Source organism: Suncus etruscus, chromosome X (assembly GCF_024139225.1).
Source record: "Suncus etruscus isolate mSunEtr1 chromosome X, mSunEtr1.pri.cur, whole genome shotgun sequence".
Taxonomy (NCBI): Eukaryota; Metazoa; Chordata; class Mammalia; order Eulipotyphla; family Soricidae; genus Suncus; species Suncus etruscus.
Window position 1 is genome coordinate 33532662 of NC_064868.1, and position 15743 is coordinate 33548404.

A 15743-nucleotide genomic window follows, 5' to 3' on the forward strand; every position below is an offset into this window, starting at 1 on the left:
CACCCCGGTTGTGGGGTGGCCCCAGGTACCTCAGGGAACCACGCACCAACAAAGAACAGTGTGAAGATGAGCGTCAGCTGGTAGACAGGCGTGGCCAAGAATATTCTTCATCATGGTGTGGGAGATGAGGGGCTTGTTGCGGGCATATGGCTTCCTCAGCAGCAGGGTCTCAGTGGGGGGCTCGGTGGCCAAAGCCAGGGAGGCGAAGGTGTCCATGATAAGGTTCACCCATAGCATCTGCACGGCCTTCAGCGGCGAGTCCTGTGGACAGGGCCGGCCAGGGAAGGGGTGACAGGGTGCAGCAGCTTCTGGCCTGGGGTGCCCCAAAGCGTGAGGCAGGTTCTCTGGGGTCCTCACAAGAGAATCACCCACTGCTCCTGTTGCCCCAAGAAGAGACCTGAGTCTCCAGGTCCCATGGCTGCTCTTCTTGACCAGGCCAGAACGCCCCTCTCTCCCTCTCACAGACCTGCCCTTCTGGCTCTGCCCTCGACCCCACAACCTTTCTCCACAGCACTCAGCTTTGATGGCTTTGGCCTGGCCCACTTGATCCTGGTCTGGGTTTCCTCAGGATTCCCCAAAGAGAAGAATTTCTCAGTAGGGATAGTGCTTGGCAGTAAAGCTTCCTGTGACCTCCCTCATTTGGCTATGATACCCCCAATTGGCTTTATGGAGACTCCATTGTTCTCTGAGGGGACCCGCATCCTGCTCTGTGGAGACCCCTATTCTGCTTTGAGGAGATACCTGTCCTGCTCTGAGAGGACCTTGAAACAATTTCATCTCATGTCACCTGTCTGAGCTGTCACAATATTAGTGGATGGTCCTATTCATGCCACTGTCACTACTTACCTTCTAGGACATGGCTCGCCATGTTAAATCCAGGGATGCCTTTGCCCACTGTACTTCTTGTACCCTGACCTCTCTCATATGCTCCCAGAAGGATCCTCCCCATTCCCCTCAAGGCTCTGACTCCCCTGACTTTTGCTTGTTTATGTGGCCCTCCTGGCCGTGCTTGGGGTCTCAGACCCTGCTGTGCTGGGGATGGAACTTAGGGACTTGTGCTTGTCATGCAGACACATTCCTAGTCCCTGGTCTGCCTCTCTGCTCTATCTATCACAGACTTGCCCATGGCTTTGTCTCACCCCCCGACAGCCTGGGAACACCTCCTCTAGGAAGTCCACATGCCAGATTGCCTGACTGAGTCAACTGCCCTACTTCCAGTCTGCATTCCGCATGCTTGCTTGTTCCCCTCCTCCATGCTCCCTTCCTGAACTCTTTCTCCTGCTTGTCCCTTAGGCCGAGTCCCCAGTGGCAGAGCCCATTACCAGCACCTGTGGAAGTTTGTGGGCAAATAACAGTGTTCTGGGCACCCATAAGGGCTTTCCTTAGGGATTGTGCCCCAATTCTCCGCCAGAGGGAGCTTCTTGTCCACAGATCAGGCAGAAAGAAGACTCCCCAGGAGTCCTGTAGGCGGCAAGTACTGAGCTCAGCTGAGCTGGTGGCTCAGCTCCAAAGGCAGGGCTCTGATCTTGGGATGTGTGTGTGGTAGAACTGTGGTGAAGGCAGAACTTGAGCCTCTGCACTTTCCTTCTCCATTCCTAGGAAGCTGTCAAAGCCCTGGGCAGGGCTGGCAGCTCCCTCCCATTTGGAGTGACCTATACCCCCTTTCGGGCTCCAATTCCTGCACCCTGTCTGCAGCTCCTGGCCCTGGGGAGGCATTTGCAGAGGAAAGCAGAGCTGGAGTTTTCCCTGCTTGCTGGTCCCAGACCCACTTGCGTGATGCAGGCTCAAGTAAAGGCCACGATCACGGCCACCACGTTGACTGTCAGCTGGAACTGCAGGAACTTGGAGATGCTGTCGTACACGTTGCGACCCCACATGACTGCCTTGACGATGCTGCTAAAGTTGTCATCTGTGAGGATGATGTCGGAGGCCTCCTTGGCTACGTCAGTACCCGCAATGCCCTTTTAGAATAGGTCGTCAGGGTGGGAATGGGATGGGTGGCACATGGGGACAGAACAGCAATGGGGACAGGGCAGAATAGCATGGGGGAGGAGAGATGATTGTCCCCAGCCAGATGTTTTCACAGCTTCCCCAGATTCACAGAACTAGGGACTGTTCCCCGCAGCGTGGTGGCATCTGCCCTGAACACTCAACTCCTGAGTATGCACAAGTCTGAGCATACATGATATCATGTGCATTCATATTCTACACCGTCCTCTGAACATAGGGACAAACATTCCTATACGGAGGCACACATCTTACACTCATGGGTGGGCCACACACATTTCCATGTGCACAAAAGCATCAGACATGCCCGCACTTACCTGGGCACTCATACGTACCGTTTGGCACAATGCACGAAACAGCCCACTTCATGCACGCGAGCACCAACACAAAGGTGCATATGCTAGTGGTCACATTCCTGATCATGCTTATGCACTCATCTCACATTTTCATGCTCTCTCATGCCTTCATTCATGGCCACACTCGTGACCATGCTTATGAATGCACATATCAACATTCATGTTCAGACACAGACATTCAGACGCTCATTCAGGCTCAAATCTCACACTTAGGATCCTACTCGTGCTCACACACAGCCATATACACGGTGCCTCATGCTCTGGCTGTATACTACACACACACCATGTGCAACTCAATTCTGTGATACGCAGACACCTCCTTGCAGACTCATTACTGCCAGGAGTTTCCTGAACGCTTCCAGGAAGCCCCCGTGCCCAGGCTGAGCCTCCTGAGTGTTGGCACCAAAGGTGCACACAGTGGATGGTAGAGAGCACAGCCAGTAAGGAGGCAGTGCCCTTGCTCCCCAAGACCCTGGCTTGGAATCGCACAGACCCGGGGCTGCTCCTACCATGGCGAAGCCCACATCCGCCTTCTTGAGAGCAGGGCCATCATTCATGCCATCCCCCGTGACTGCCACCACCTGCCGCTGCTCCGTGTGGGTACTGTCAATGATTCCTGGAGAATTCGGGTACACTCAGAGCCCAGCCAAGGCACTTTGCTATCTTGGGAGACCTGACACTGGGCCCACACTGCCTCCCATGTCCCTACCCTGTGCCCTATTGGCTTTGCCTGCCCCGTTTCCAGCAATTATGAAGGGTCTGGGCACTGGCTCCCACCTGGGCACACCCCATCTATCCTCTATCTTTTTTTAAAAATATTTTTTATTTATTGATGAAAATGCATCACATAGTTGACATGACTGATCATAATACAATTGTTTCAGGAAGACCAAAAGCAACATGATTAAAAAAAAGAAATAGAAAATTGAAAGTAAAACTAAAGAGATGGGAGAGAAAGAAAAGAAAACGTTCAGTGGCAAGTGTATTTTTCAAAATTATTGAATCCCCGATGAAGTCATTAATGCACTAGCAGAAAGTTTAGTAAGCTCTTATTTTTTGTAAAGGATGAGAGTTAAAAATACAGTAAAAATGGTGTGGGTGGCAGCTTTTCTTTGCATAGGTCCAGCAAAATATGAGGGAAATGGAAGGGAAAAGCTTTGGCCTAAGTACATGAAGACCTTACCACTGAAATTTTCTGGCATAAGACTGATTCAGGGCTCCAGGCATACTAGGCTCATCAACCATTGATTCATTCTCTGTGGTCCTAGAAAAACCACCTTCCTATCTTAATCTACTCCAGATATTCCCTGGCTCTATGATTGTCCTGTTGTATCTAAATCTGGCCTGGACTATCCCTGGCCTCAGGGTCAGCTGCTCCTATATGGTTGCCTGCCTCAATTTCCTGGCTGCCCCATCCACATAGTCACATAGTCTCCCGTTTTACTAGCTCCTGAGTTTCATTTTAGCCCGATATCTACCAACAGTGCTCACCACTGGACCATCTTGGGGTTTTCTCTGCTCTGTTCCTTTCCACCTGCAGGGAAATTCTATCTCCCAGTCCTTGGCCTGCTAATTGTGAGATTCCATCAGATGATCTTGGCCCCCACAATCTTCTTGGGCACAAGTCCCCAGTTCAGCAGTGAATGCCATTTTCTTTCCTAGAAGGGGCTGAGTCCCCCCACATCTGTACTTTTTCCCACTCCCCCTCACATCTGTACTTTTAATGTACCCCCAATTCACATCCTGACCCTATACCTGTAAAGTATCTGGGCTGTTAAATCCTTTGTTGGGTATTTGTGAATCCAAGAGCAGTCCCCAGAAAGAGAAATTACTTCCCATTCCCTTTCTGGGGTAGACCTTGGTAATATTTATCTGCAGCAAATAATAATCCACACAGACAAGAAGGATAGGGTGTAAAAGATTGGGCAAAAAGAGAGAGCGAGAGAATCTTCTTGCATCCTGCAAACAGCTTTCGCAAAAGGACCCCTCTCCCCTCTCCATCAAGCTATTTATTGCCAACTCCACAGCACCCCTACCTGGAAGGGCTAGGTGGGGCAATAGTCACAGAACAATCCTAAGTAAATTTTTTATATACAACAATTCCAAGAATAATCTTATGGAAACTTTTTCATATACTACAATACCTACCCTTTTTCTAAAACTCCACCATATCTTCAGGGCCTGCCTGCTGATACTTTCGCCCAGGGGACTGAGACCTCGTCCCCTCCTACTCCCAGTGTAGCCTTCATTTCTGCCAGGAACACATAGAGCCAACAGCCATGTGTGGAGCCTGGAGACAGCATGTCAGGGAGGGAGATGGCTTCCTATTGGAAGTGCAGCTTTGGAGTGTAAGGTTCTCTCATCAAAGCCAGATCTGCCTTCATTAAGGTCTTGGGGCAGCATAGTGAGAGAGGGACCCCAATGCTTAGGGGTGAATTCAGCCAAAACCCTGCCCTCTCTGCTTATTTTGCAGAGGTGGGGAGATGGTGCCTGAGGCCAAGACCAGCCAAAGACCACAGAGAAGGTAGGTGACTGAGCTGAACCAAGCTTTGAGTGCCTTAAAGAGCCAGTACTGGGGCTCATCCAGATGCCTGGAGAGGGATGGGTTGCAGAGGGCTTGCTCCTGGATGCTGGGAGGGTTCTCTAACTCCAGTTAGAAGGCTCTGAGGTCTGAGGTACAAGGGAATGTGAGTAGTGTCACCGTTTTCCACACTAAGACACGACGAGCTGTGTATGACATTCAATTTAAATATACCCCAGGGGTACCCTTCGCCATGGGTCCCTGGTGCTGGCTTTGGACCAGGTTCCCCGCTGGAACAGGGACCCAACTTGCTGAGATTCCCATCCTATCTCCCTATCCTTGGCTGCAAAAGATGAGGTGAGTGGACTGTTAGGGGTTAGGAAACCCAGGCAGCACCATTTCCAGGACACTATTACTAGGGGCTGGTTTGTTTACTCCCCCATTTTTGGGCCACACCTGACAGTGCTCAAGTCTTACTCCAGGGTCTACACACAGGAATAATCACTCCTGATGGGGTTCAGGGGATCATATGAATGCTGGGAATTGAACCCAGGTCCACTGTGTGCAAAGTAAATGCCCTCCATGATATGCTAATGCTCCAGCCCCAGGTCTGTTTACCTTTGACTAGTGTGTGCTTGTCCGTCGGCGAGGAGCGGGCCAGCACCCGAAGTTTCGGCCAGATCTTATCAATCCGCTCCTGCTCGATCTGGGGGAACGGGCGAGACATTGCGGTCCAGAGAGGGGAAGGGAAATGCAGGAGCTTCTGGACTCTGTGCACCCCCAGTGGGTCTGGAGCTTCCCCCTGTGCTGCTCAGCCCCACACCCCCATAGGACCCTTGGTGCCCATCTCTACCTCCCCCTTCCGACCTGCCCTGTGTCTATCTCTTCCTTCTTTTTTTGGTTTTGGTTTTTGGGTCACACCTGGCAGTGCTCAGGGGTTACTCCTGGCTCTGGGCTCAGAAATCGCTCCTGGCAGGCTTGGGGAACCATATGGTATGTCAGAGATTGAATCCTCATCTGTCCTGGGTCAGCTGCATGCAAGGCAAATGCCTTACACCTATGCTATCTCTCCGGCCCATACCTCTCCCTTCTCATTAAGGATGCGCCTGTTGAACTCCTTGCCCTCCAGACACAGGAAGTCCTCCCCAGGGTGGATGATGCCGCATTTAATGGCGATGGCACGGGCTGTGTTGATGTTGTCCCCGGTGACCATGCAGACTGTGATGCCTGCTCTCTGGCTCTTGCGGATAGCTTCAGAAACCTGCACAGGATTGGGAACCATGGAGGTGGGCATACCCTTGGCATTCCTTCCCTGCCCTCAGTTTCCAGAGAGTCACTTTGCCCAGACAGTTCCTTTGGGGGTGTTAGGGAGGGGGACAGAAGGAGGTGCCCAACTCCTACCTCCCTCTTCCTTCTGTGCCCAGGGCAGGCATCACTAATCAAAACCTGATGGACCTCAGTTCTCAGAGTCCCAGGCAGCCAGCACTATGCCTGTGATGGTTCATCCTGAGATGTGTCATCACTGGCCTTATCCAGAGAAGACTTTGCAAATGCCCCCCACCCCCTGTATCCCCTCCAACAAACTCTTACTCTTGAGGTGAGGTGGCACAAACTATGCTTACTTGTTTAATTCATGTTTAATTCCAGCAAGCTCAGTGATGAACACTTTCCTGCATTTGTTTTTTTTTTCAGATTTGGCTGGGGCACTGCATCTGGAAACTGTTGTTTTTATTCTTTATTTTGGGGGGGCACATCTTGTGGCTCTCGGGGGTTACTACAGGCCCTGTGCTCAGATATCACTGCTGGCAGGCTCCGGAGGCCATATAGAATGCCAGGGATCAAACCCCAGTTGCCCGCATGCAAAGAAATGCCCTACCTACTGTACTATGGCTCTGGAAGCATTTTTTTTTTGGTTTTTGGGTCATACCTAGCAGCGTTCAGGGGTTATTCCTGGCTCTATGCTCAGAAATCGCTCCTGGCAGGTTCAGGGGACCATATGGGATGCTGGGATTCGAACCACCGATTTTCTGCATGCATTGCAAACATCTTACCGCAAAGCCATCTCTTCGGCCCCTGCCCTGGAAGCATTTTATTTATAGAATACATATGGTACTGACTTAGAAAAATCTGTCTGTTTCCAGCAAAATGCAGCCTTTTCTTTGAATAATAACTGCCTCCTCCCATTTCTGTGATTATAACTGATGTCTGGGTCGATCATGAACCAGAAAGCCCTGTCAATCAGAAACCAACAGGCCCTGGCCTCCCCCACAGGCCCCAGTCCAATACAGAGCTGAGATTTGTTTAGGATTTGCTGGACAAATCTTTGGACTACATAAATCTTTGGGCTGCGGGAGCAGTGGCAGCTCATTCCACACAACACAGATCTGACCCTGGAGAGATCTGACCCATGGGAAGGGACAAATCCTGGAATAACATGGGGAGCTTTGTTATTTGCTGCTGAATATCTTTGCAGGCAGAGGACGTGCCTTTGGAACTAAATCCCTCTTCTGAGCAGCAGTCCCAGGGCTGCATTCTCAGTTCTTCTCTTGCATACTTGGCTCCCAAGCCCACACCTCCAAACCGTGTGAGAGAGTTCCAGGACTGTACAGGGTGCTTCTCTGTCTCCTAGAGGATGTTGGGGTTTCCAACCCCAGAATCTATGGTATCCTTTCTTGAGGTACTTTGTTGAGAATTATATTGGTAATTATATTAAAAACCATATACTAATTAGGATATCAATATTATTAATTTTATATATCACATAATTAATACTTATATTTGTTTATAATTCTATTGTTTTTTGGGCCACACCTGGTAGTGCTCAGGATTACTGCTTGCTCTGTACTTAGGGATCACTCCAGGCTTGGGGTTATATGGGCTTGTGGCCATATTGGATGGTTCTTGGCCTTTCTTCCCCTCTTCTTTTTGGGGATCCCTGGGCTGGAAAATATTTGATCAACTGTACTGGCCTCTCTCCCGTGATGTTAAATGCTGGTTGTTGGGGCTGGAATTCAATGGGTAGGGCTCTCACCCTGCATGTGGCTAACCTAGGTTTGATCCCGAGCACCCCATAAGATTCCCTACACATCTGATTCTTGAGTGCAGAGGCAGGAGTGAGCATCACCAGGAGCGGCTTCCAAACCAAAAACTATAATAAAATAAATGCTAGTTGCCACTTATCCAAAGGGTTTCACATCTTGTGAAGGGGCTGCAGGGGGTCAGAATTTTCAGCCCTCCTCCCACATTGAGACAGAACCTCAGGAGGAAACTCTTCTGTTCTGGAACTTTTCAGCTTTTCCCAGGACACATGCATCAATGCATTATTGGGCCAGTTTGGCCTGCACTGACTCCATACTGGGGGTAGGCTCTTTTAGGGGAGACCCTGGCTCCTACAGGCTAGGGGTGGGCAGTTGAGGCAGGACACCTTGTGCCTGTCCTGGGGGCCAGCAGAAGGACAGCGAGTGGCAGGGCCATCCTGGGCACAAACTCCACCAGATGGGCTACCCAAAGATCCACTGGGCCTACCTCTGGCCGGACAGGGTCTTCAATGCCCACCACGCAGATGCAGGTGAGGTCGTTGAGGATGTCATTCTCACTGTCCCAGTCGGGCTCAGGACTACTGGGGAAGTCGCGGTAGGCCACACAGATGGTCCTCAGCCCGTCACATGCCATGGGCTCAATCTCCTTCTTCACCAATTCGTCCCGGTCTCGGGGTCGGAAGACCCGGGGTTCGCCTGCCCCGTTGAGGATCTTGCAGCACCTGAGGGCACTGAGAGGTAGGTGAGGTCCAGGCCAGGGGCCCCAGGTTGGATTGGGATGCAGTCAGGTGTAGCCCCTTGAAACTAAGTGGCCTTATTGCAATACCTGGCTAGAACATGCAGCAGGAGCAGGGCGCCTTTGATTTGAGATTCCCCAAGATTTCATCTGGGAAAATGATCACATGGCTAAAATAGAGCTTGAGGGGCCTGAGTGATAGTACTCGGGGAGGGTGCTTGCCTTGTATGTGGCAGACTCTATCCTATGGGATCCCCGAATCTGCCAGGACCCTGAGTGCAGAACCAGGACTAAGTCCTGAGTACTGCCAGGTGTGACACCAAATCAAACTAAACCAAAAACCCAAACTCAATCCCCAAAAGCAAATCCTAAACCAAATGGAGAACAAAGGGGAGGGGCTCCAGCCAGAAACTTCTGATTCCATTTGTCCTGTGAGTACCGGGAATCACAATCTCTTCAAAAAGCAACCTGGGGTGAATCCTACCTAAGGTCAGTTGAGAATCATACAAGTACAGGTACAAGTGGGGGAAACTGAGGCCCCAAGAGGGGGAGGACCTGCTTAGTTCTGGCTGTTGGAGTCAATGAACCAGCTCAGCACTGAAGGGCGGGATGGGGGAGAGTTTGCAGGTCTGGCCCAGGGCATAGGGAGGAGAGGGAGGCCCCTGGAGAAGCCATGAAGAGGACAGAGAAGGACAGGCCTGACTGGGCCTGCGGGTGCCCCTTTTGCGCCTGTTTCTGCACAGCAGGCAGTCATGTGTGCATTTTAACACACAGGTGCTGGACGCTTTACCTCTGTGTGCCAGGGCATCCTTAAGGGTTGCTTGTCAGTGCCCTGCTGGCATACATGATTCCTGGACCCTGTCATATGCTGTGCCCCCTGCTGGCACACATGAAAACTCCATCCTGGCACATGCTTTGGCCCCTGCTGGCATGCACGATTCCTGCATTCCTGTAACATGCTGCATCCCCTGATGGCACGCATGAATACTGCACCTTGTCAAAGCTGCGCCCCCTGTGGACACTCATGAGTACTGCATCCTGGCACTTGCGGCGCCCCACTGCTGGCACTCATGAGTACTGCGTCCTGGCATATGTGGCACCCTTTCCTGGCATGCATCCTGCATCCTGGCACTTGTGGCGCCTCCTGCTGGCAGCATGAGTACAGCATCCTGGCACTTGTGGTGCCCCTGCTGGCACGCATGAGTACTGCATCTTGGCGTTTGTGGCGCCCCCTGCTGTCACTCATGAGTACTGCATCTTGGCACATGTGGCACCCTCTGCTGGCATGCACGATTCCTGCGTCCTGGCACTTGTGGCGCCCACTGCTTGCAGCATGAGTACTGCATCCAGACACTGGTGGCGCTCCCTGCTGGCACTCATGAGTACTGCATCCTGGGAGTTGAAGCGCCCCCTGCTGGCACTCATGAGAACTGCATCTTGGCATTTGTGGCGCCCCCTGCTGGGACTCATGAGTACTTCATCCTGGCACTTGCGGTGCCCCCTGCTGGCAATCATGAGAACTGCATCTTGGCATTTGTGGCGCCCCCTGCTGGCACTCACGAGTACTGCACCTTGGCACTTGAGGAGCCCCCTGCTGGCCGCATGAGTACTGCATCCTGGCACTTGTGGCGTCCCCTGCTGGCAGCATGAGTAATGAGTACTGCATCTTGGCATTTGTGGCGCCCCCTACTGGCACTCATGAGTACTGCATCTTGGCACATGTGGCGCCCTCTGCTGGCATGCACGATTCCTGCACACTGGCACTTGTGGCGCCCCCTGCTGGCAGCATGTGTAATGAGTACTGTATCTTGGCATTTGTGGCGCCCCCTGCTGGCACTCATGAGTACTGCATCCTGGAACTTGTGGTGCCCCTTGCTGGCACTCATGAATACTGCATCCTGGCACTTGTGGCGTCCCCTGCTGGCACTCATGAGAACTGCATCTTGGCATTTGTGGCGCCCCTGCTGGCATGTACGACTTCTGCATCCTGGCACTTGAGGCTCCCCCTGCTGGCACTCCTAAGAACTGCATGTTGGCATTTGTGGCGCCCCCTGCTGGCACTCATGAGTACTGCATCCTGGCATTTGTGTCTCCCCCTACTGGCACTCATGAGTACTGCATCTTGGCACTTGAGGCGCCCCCTGCTGGCATTCATGAGTACTACATCTTGGCATTTGTGGCGCCCCTGCTGGCATTAATGAGAACTGCATCTTCTCATTTGTGGTTGTGGCATCCCCTGCTGGCACTCAAGAGAACTGCTGGCATGCACGATTCCTGCATCCTCGCACGTGAGGCGCCCTCTACTGGCACGCATGAGTACTGCATCTTGGTACCTGATGAGCCCCCTGCTGGCACTCATGAGAACTGCATCTTGGCATTTGTTGCGTCCCCTGCTGGCACTCATGAGAACTGCATCTTGGCACTGGTGGAGCCCCCTGCTGGCACTCATGAGAACTTCATCCTGGCACTTGAAGCGCCCCCTGCTGGCATTCATGAGAACTGCATCTTGGCATTTGTGGCGCCCCCTACTGGCACTCATGAGTACTGCATCTTGGCACTTGAGGCGCCCCCTGCTGGCAGCATGAGTAATGAGTTATGTATCTTGGCATTTGTGGCGCCCCCTGCTGGCACTCATGAAAATTGATCTTGGCATTTGTGGCGCCCCCTGCTGGCACTCATGAGATCTGCATCTTGGCAATTGTGGAGCCCCCTGCTGACACGCATGAGTACTGAATCCTGGCACTTGTGGAGCCCCCTGCTGGCACTCATGAGATCTGCATCTTGGCACTTGTGGAGCCCGTGCTGACACGCATGAGTTCTGAATCCTGGCACTTGTGGAGCCCCCTGCTGGCACTCATGAGTACTGCATCCTGGCACTTGCGGTGCCCCCTGCTGGCACTCATGAGTACTGCATCCTGGGAGTTGAAGAGCCCCCTGCTGGCACTCATGAGACTGCATCTTGGCACTTGTGGCGCCCCCTGCTGGCAGTATGAGTAATGAGTAATGTATCTTTACATTTAGGGCGCCCCTGCTGGCACAAATGAGAACTGCATCATGTCATTTGTGGCGCCCCCTGCTGGCAGCATGAGTAATGAGTACTGCATCTTGGCATTTGTGGCGCCCCCTGCTGGCACTCATGAATACTGCATCTTGGCACATGTGGCGCCCTCTGCTTGCATGCACGATTGCTGCGCCCTGGCACTTGTAGCGCACCCTGGTGGCACGCATGAGTACTGCATCTTGGCTTTAGTGGTTGTGGCGCCCCCTGCTGGTATTCATGAGAACTGCATCCTGGCATTTGTGGCGCCCCTGCTGGCACTCAGAGTACTGCATCCTGGCATTTGTGTCTAACCCTACTGGCACTCATGAGTACTGCATCCTGGCACTTGAGGCGCCCCCTGGTGGCACTCATGAGAACTGCATCATGGAATTTGTGGCGCCCCCTGCTGGCACTCATGAGTACTGCATCCTGGCACTTGCGGCGCCACCTGCTGGCACGCATGAGAACTGCATCCTGGCATTAGTGGTTGTGGCGCCCCCTGCTGGCACTCATGAGAACTGCATCTTGGCATTTGTGGCGCCCCCTGCTGGCACTCATGAGTATTGCAACCAGGCACTGGCGGCACCCCCTGGTGGCACGCATGAGAACTGCATCTTGGCATTAGTTGTTGTGGCGCCCCTGCTGGCACTCATGAGAACTGCATTTTGGCATTTGTGGCGCCCCCTGCTGGCACTCATGAGTACTGCATCCTGGCATTTGTGTCTCCCCCTACTGGCACTCATGAGTACTGCATCCTGGCACTTGAGGCGCCCCCTGCTGGAACGCATGAGAACTGCATCTTGGCATTTGTGGCGCCCCCTGCTGGCACTCATGAGTACTGCATCTTGGCACTTGAGGCGCCCCCTGGTGGCACTCATGAGTACTGTATCCTTGCATTTGTGTCTCCCCCTACTGGCACTCATGAGTACTGCATCCTGGCACTTGCGGCGCCCCCTGCTGGCACGCATGAGAACTGCATCCTGGCACTTGAGGCGCCCCCTGCTGGCACGCATGAGAACTGCATCTTGGCATTAGTGGTTATGGCGCCCCCTGCTGGAACTCATGAGAACTGCATCTTGGCATTTGTGGCGCCACCTGCTGGAACTCATGAGTACTGCATCCTGGCACTTGTGGTGCCACCTGCTGGCACTCAGGAGTACTGCATCCTGGCACTTGTGGTGCCCCCTACTGGCACTCATGAGTACTGCACCCTGGCAATTGAGGCCCCCCCTGCTGGCACACATGAGAACTGCATCCTGGCACTTGAGGCGCCCCATCCTGGCACTCATGAGTAATGCATCTTGGCACTTGAGGCGCCCCCTGGTGGCACTCATGAGTACTGCATCCTGGCACTTGAGGCGCCCCCTGCTGGAACGCATGAGAACTGCATCTTGTCATTTGTGGCGCCCCCTGCTGGCACTCATGAGTACTGCATCTTGGCACTTGAGGCGCCCCCTGGTGGCACTCATGAGAACTGCATCTTGGCATTTGTGGTGCCCTCTGCTGGCACTCATGAGTACTGCATCCTGGCACTTGCGGCGCCCCCTTCTGGCACGCATGAGAACTGCATCCTGGCACTAGAGGCGACCCTGCTGGCACGCATGAGAACTGTATCTTGCCATTAGTGGTTGTGGCGCCCCGTGCTGGCACTCATGAGAACTGCATCTTGGCATTTGTGGCTCCCCCTGCTGGCACTCATGAGAACTGCTTCTTGGCACTTGTGGCGCCCCCTGCTGGCACTCATGAGTACTGCATCCTGGCATTTGTGTGTCCCACTACTGGCACTCATAAGTACTGCATCATGGCACTTGAGGCGCCCCCTGCTGGAACTCATGAGAACTGCATCTTGGCATTTGTGGCGCCCCATGCTGGCACTCATGAATACTGCATCTTGGCACTTGAGGCGCCCCCTGGTGGCACTCATGAGAACTGCATCTTGGCATTTGTGGCGCCCCTGCTGGCATGTACGACTCCTGCATCCTGGCACTTGAGGCTCCCCCTGCTGGCACTCCTAAGAACTGCATCTTGGCATTTGTGGCGCCCCCTGCTGGCACTCATGAGTACTGCATCCTGGCACTTGCGGTGCCCCTTGCTGGCACTCATGAGAATTGCATCTTGGCATTTGTGGCGCCCCTGCTGGCATGTACGACTCCTGCATCCTGGCACTTGAGGCTCCCCCTGCTGGCACTCCTAAGAACTGCATCTTGGCATTTGTGGCGCCCCCTGCTGTCACTCATGAGTACTGCATCCTGGCATTTGTGTCTCCCCCTACTGACATCCATGTGTACTGCATCGTGGCACTTGAGGCGCCCCCTGCTGGCATTCATGAGTACTACATCTTGCCATTTGTGGCGCCCCTGCTGGCACTCATGAGAACTGCATCTTGGCATTTGTGGTTGTGGCGTCCCCAGCTGGCACTCATGAGACCTGCTGGCATGCACGATTCCTGCATCCTGGCACGTGAGGCGCCCCCTGCTGGCACGCATGAGTACTGCATCTTGGCACGTGAGGCGCCCCCTGCTGGTATTCATGAGAACTGCATCCTGGCATTTGTTGTGCCCCTGCTGGCACTCATGAGTACTGCATCCTGGCATTTGTGTCTAACCCTACTGGCACTCATGAGTACTGCATCCTGGCACTTGAGGCGCCCCCTGGTGGCACTCATGAGAACTGCATCTTGGAATTTGTGGCGCCCCCTGCTGGCACTCATGAGTACTGCATCCTGGTACTTGCGGCGCCACCTGCTGGCACGCATGAGAACTGCATCCTGGCATTAGTGGTTGTGGCACCCCCTACTGGCACTCATGAGAACTGCATCTTGGCATTTGTGGCGCCCCCTGCTGGCACTCATGAGTATTGCAACCAGGCACTGGCGGCACCCCCTGGTGGCACGCATGAGAACTGCATCTTGGCATTAGTGGTTGTGGCGCCCCCTGCTGGCACTCATGAGTACTGCATCCTGGCATTTGTGTCTCCCCCTACTGGCACTCATGAGTACTGCATCCTGGCACTTGAGGCGCCCCCTGCTGGAACGCATGAGAACTGCATCTTGGCTTTTGTGGCGCCCCCTGCTGGCACTCATGAGTACTGCATCTTGGCACTTGAGGCGCCCCCTGGTGGCACTCATGAGAACTGCATCTTGGAATTTGTGGCGCCCCCTGCAGGCACTCATGAGTACTGCATCCTGGCACTTGCGGCGCCCCCTGCTGGCACGCATGAGAACTGCATCCTGGCACTTGAGGCGCCCCCTGCTGGCACGCATGAGAACTGCATCTTGGCATTAGTGGTTATGGCGCCCCCTGCTGGAACTCATGAGAACTGCATCTTGGCATTTGTGGCGCAACCTGCTGGAACTCATGAGTACTGCATCCTGGCACTTGTGGTGCCACCTGCTGGCACTCAGGAGTACTGCATCCTGGCACTTGTGGTGCCCCCTACTGGCACTCATGAGTACTGCACCCTGGCAATTGAGGCCCCCCTGCTGGCACGCATGAGAACTGCATCCTGGCACTTGAGGCGCCCCATCCTGGCACTCATGAGTACTGCATCTTGGCACTTGAGGCGCCTTCTGGTGGCACTCATGAGAACTGCATCCTGGCACTTGAGGCGCCCCCTGCTGGAACGCATGAGAACTGCAGCTTGTCATTTGTGGCGCCCCCTGCTGGCACTCATGAGTACTGCATCTTGGCACTTGAGGCGCCCCCTGGTGGCACTCATGAGAACTGCATCTTGGCATTTGTGGCGCCCTCTGCTGGCACTCATGAGTACTGCATCCTGGCACTTGCGGCGCCCCCTGCTGGCACGCATGAGAACTGCATCCTGGCACTAGAGGCGCCCCCTGCTGGCACGCATGAGAACTGCATCTTGCCATTAGTGGTTGTGGCGCCACCTGCTGGCACTCATGAGAACTGCATCTTGGCATATGTGGCGCCCCTGCTGGCATGTACGACTCCTGCATCCTGGCACTTGAGGCTCCCCCTGCTGGCACTCATGAGAACTGCATCTTGGCATTTGTGGCTCCCCCTGCTGGCACTCATGAGAACTG

At 53.8% G+C, this 15743-nt stretch overlaps 1 protein-coding gene across 1 annotated transcript in view; it reads right to left on the reverse strand.

Annotated features, from left to right (window-relative positions):
* LOC125998817 (plasma membrane calcium-transporting ATPase 2-like) overlaps positions 1-15743 on the reverse strand; it is an 883863-nt gene that overhangs the window by 26770 nt on the left and 841350 nt on the right. The window contains 7 exon segments of the mRNA XM_049766880.1: positions 47-86; positions 88-261; positions 1770-1961; positions 2873-2979; positions 5503-5590; positions 5966-6145; positions 8410-8644. Coding sequence (XP_049622837.1) covers positions 47-86; positions 88-261; positions 1770-1961; positions 2873-2979; positions 5503-5590; positions 5966-6145; positions 8410-8644 — 1016 coding nt within the window.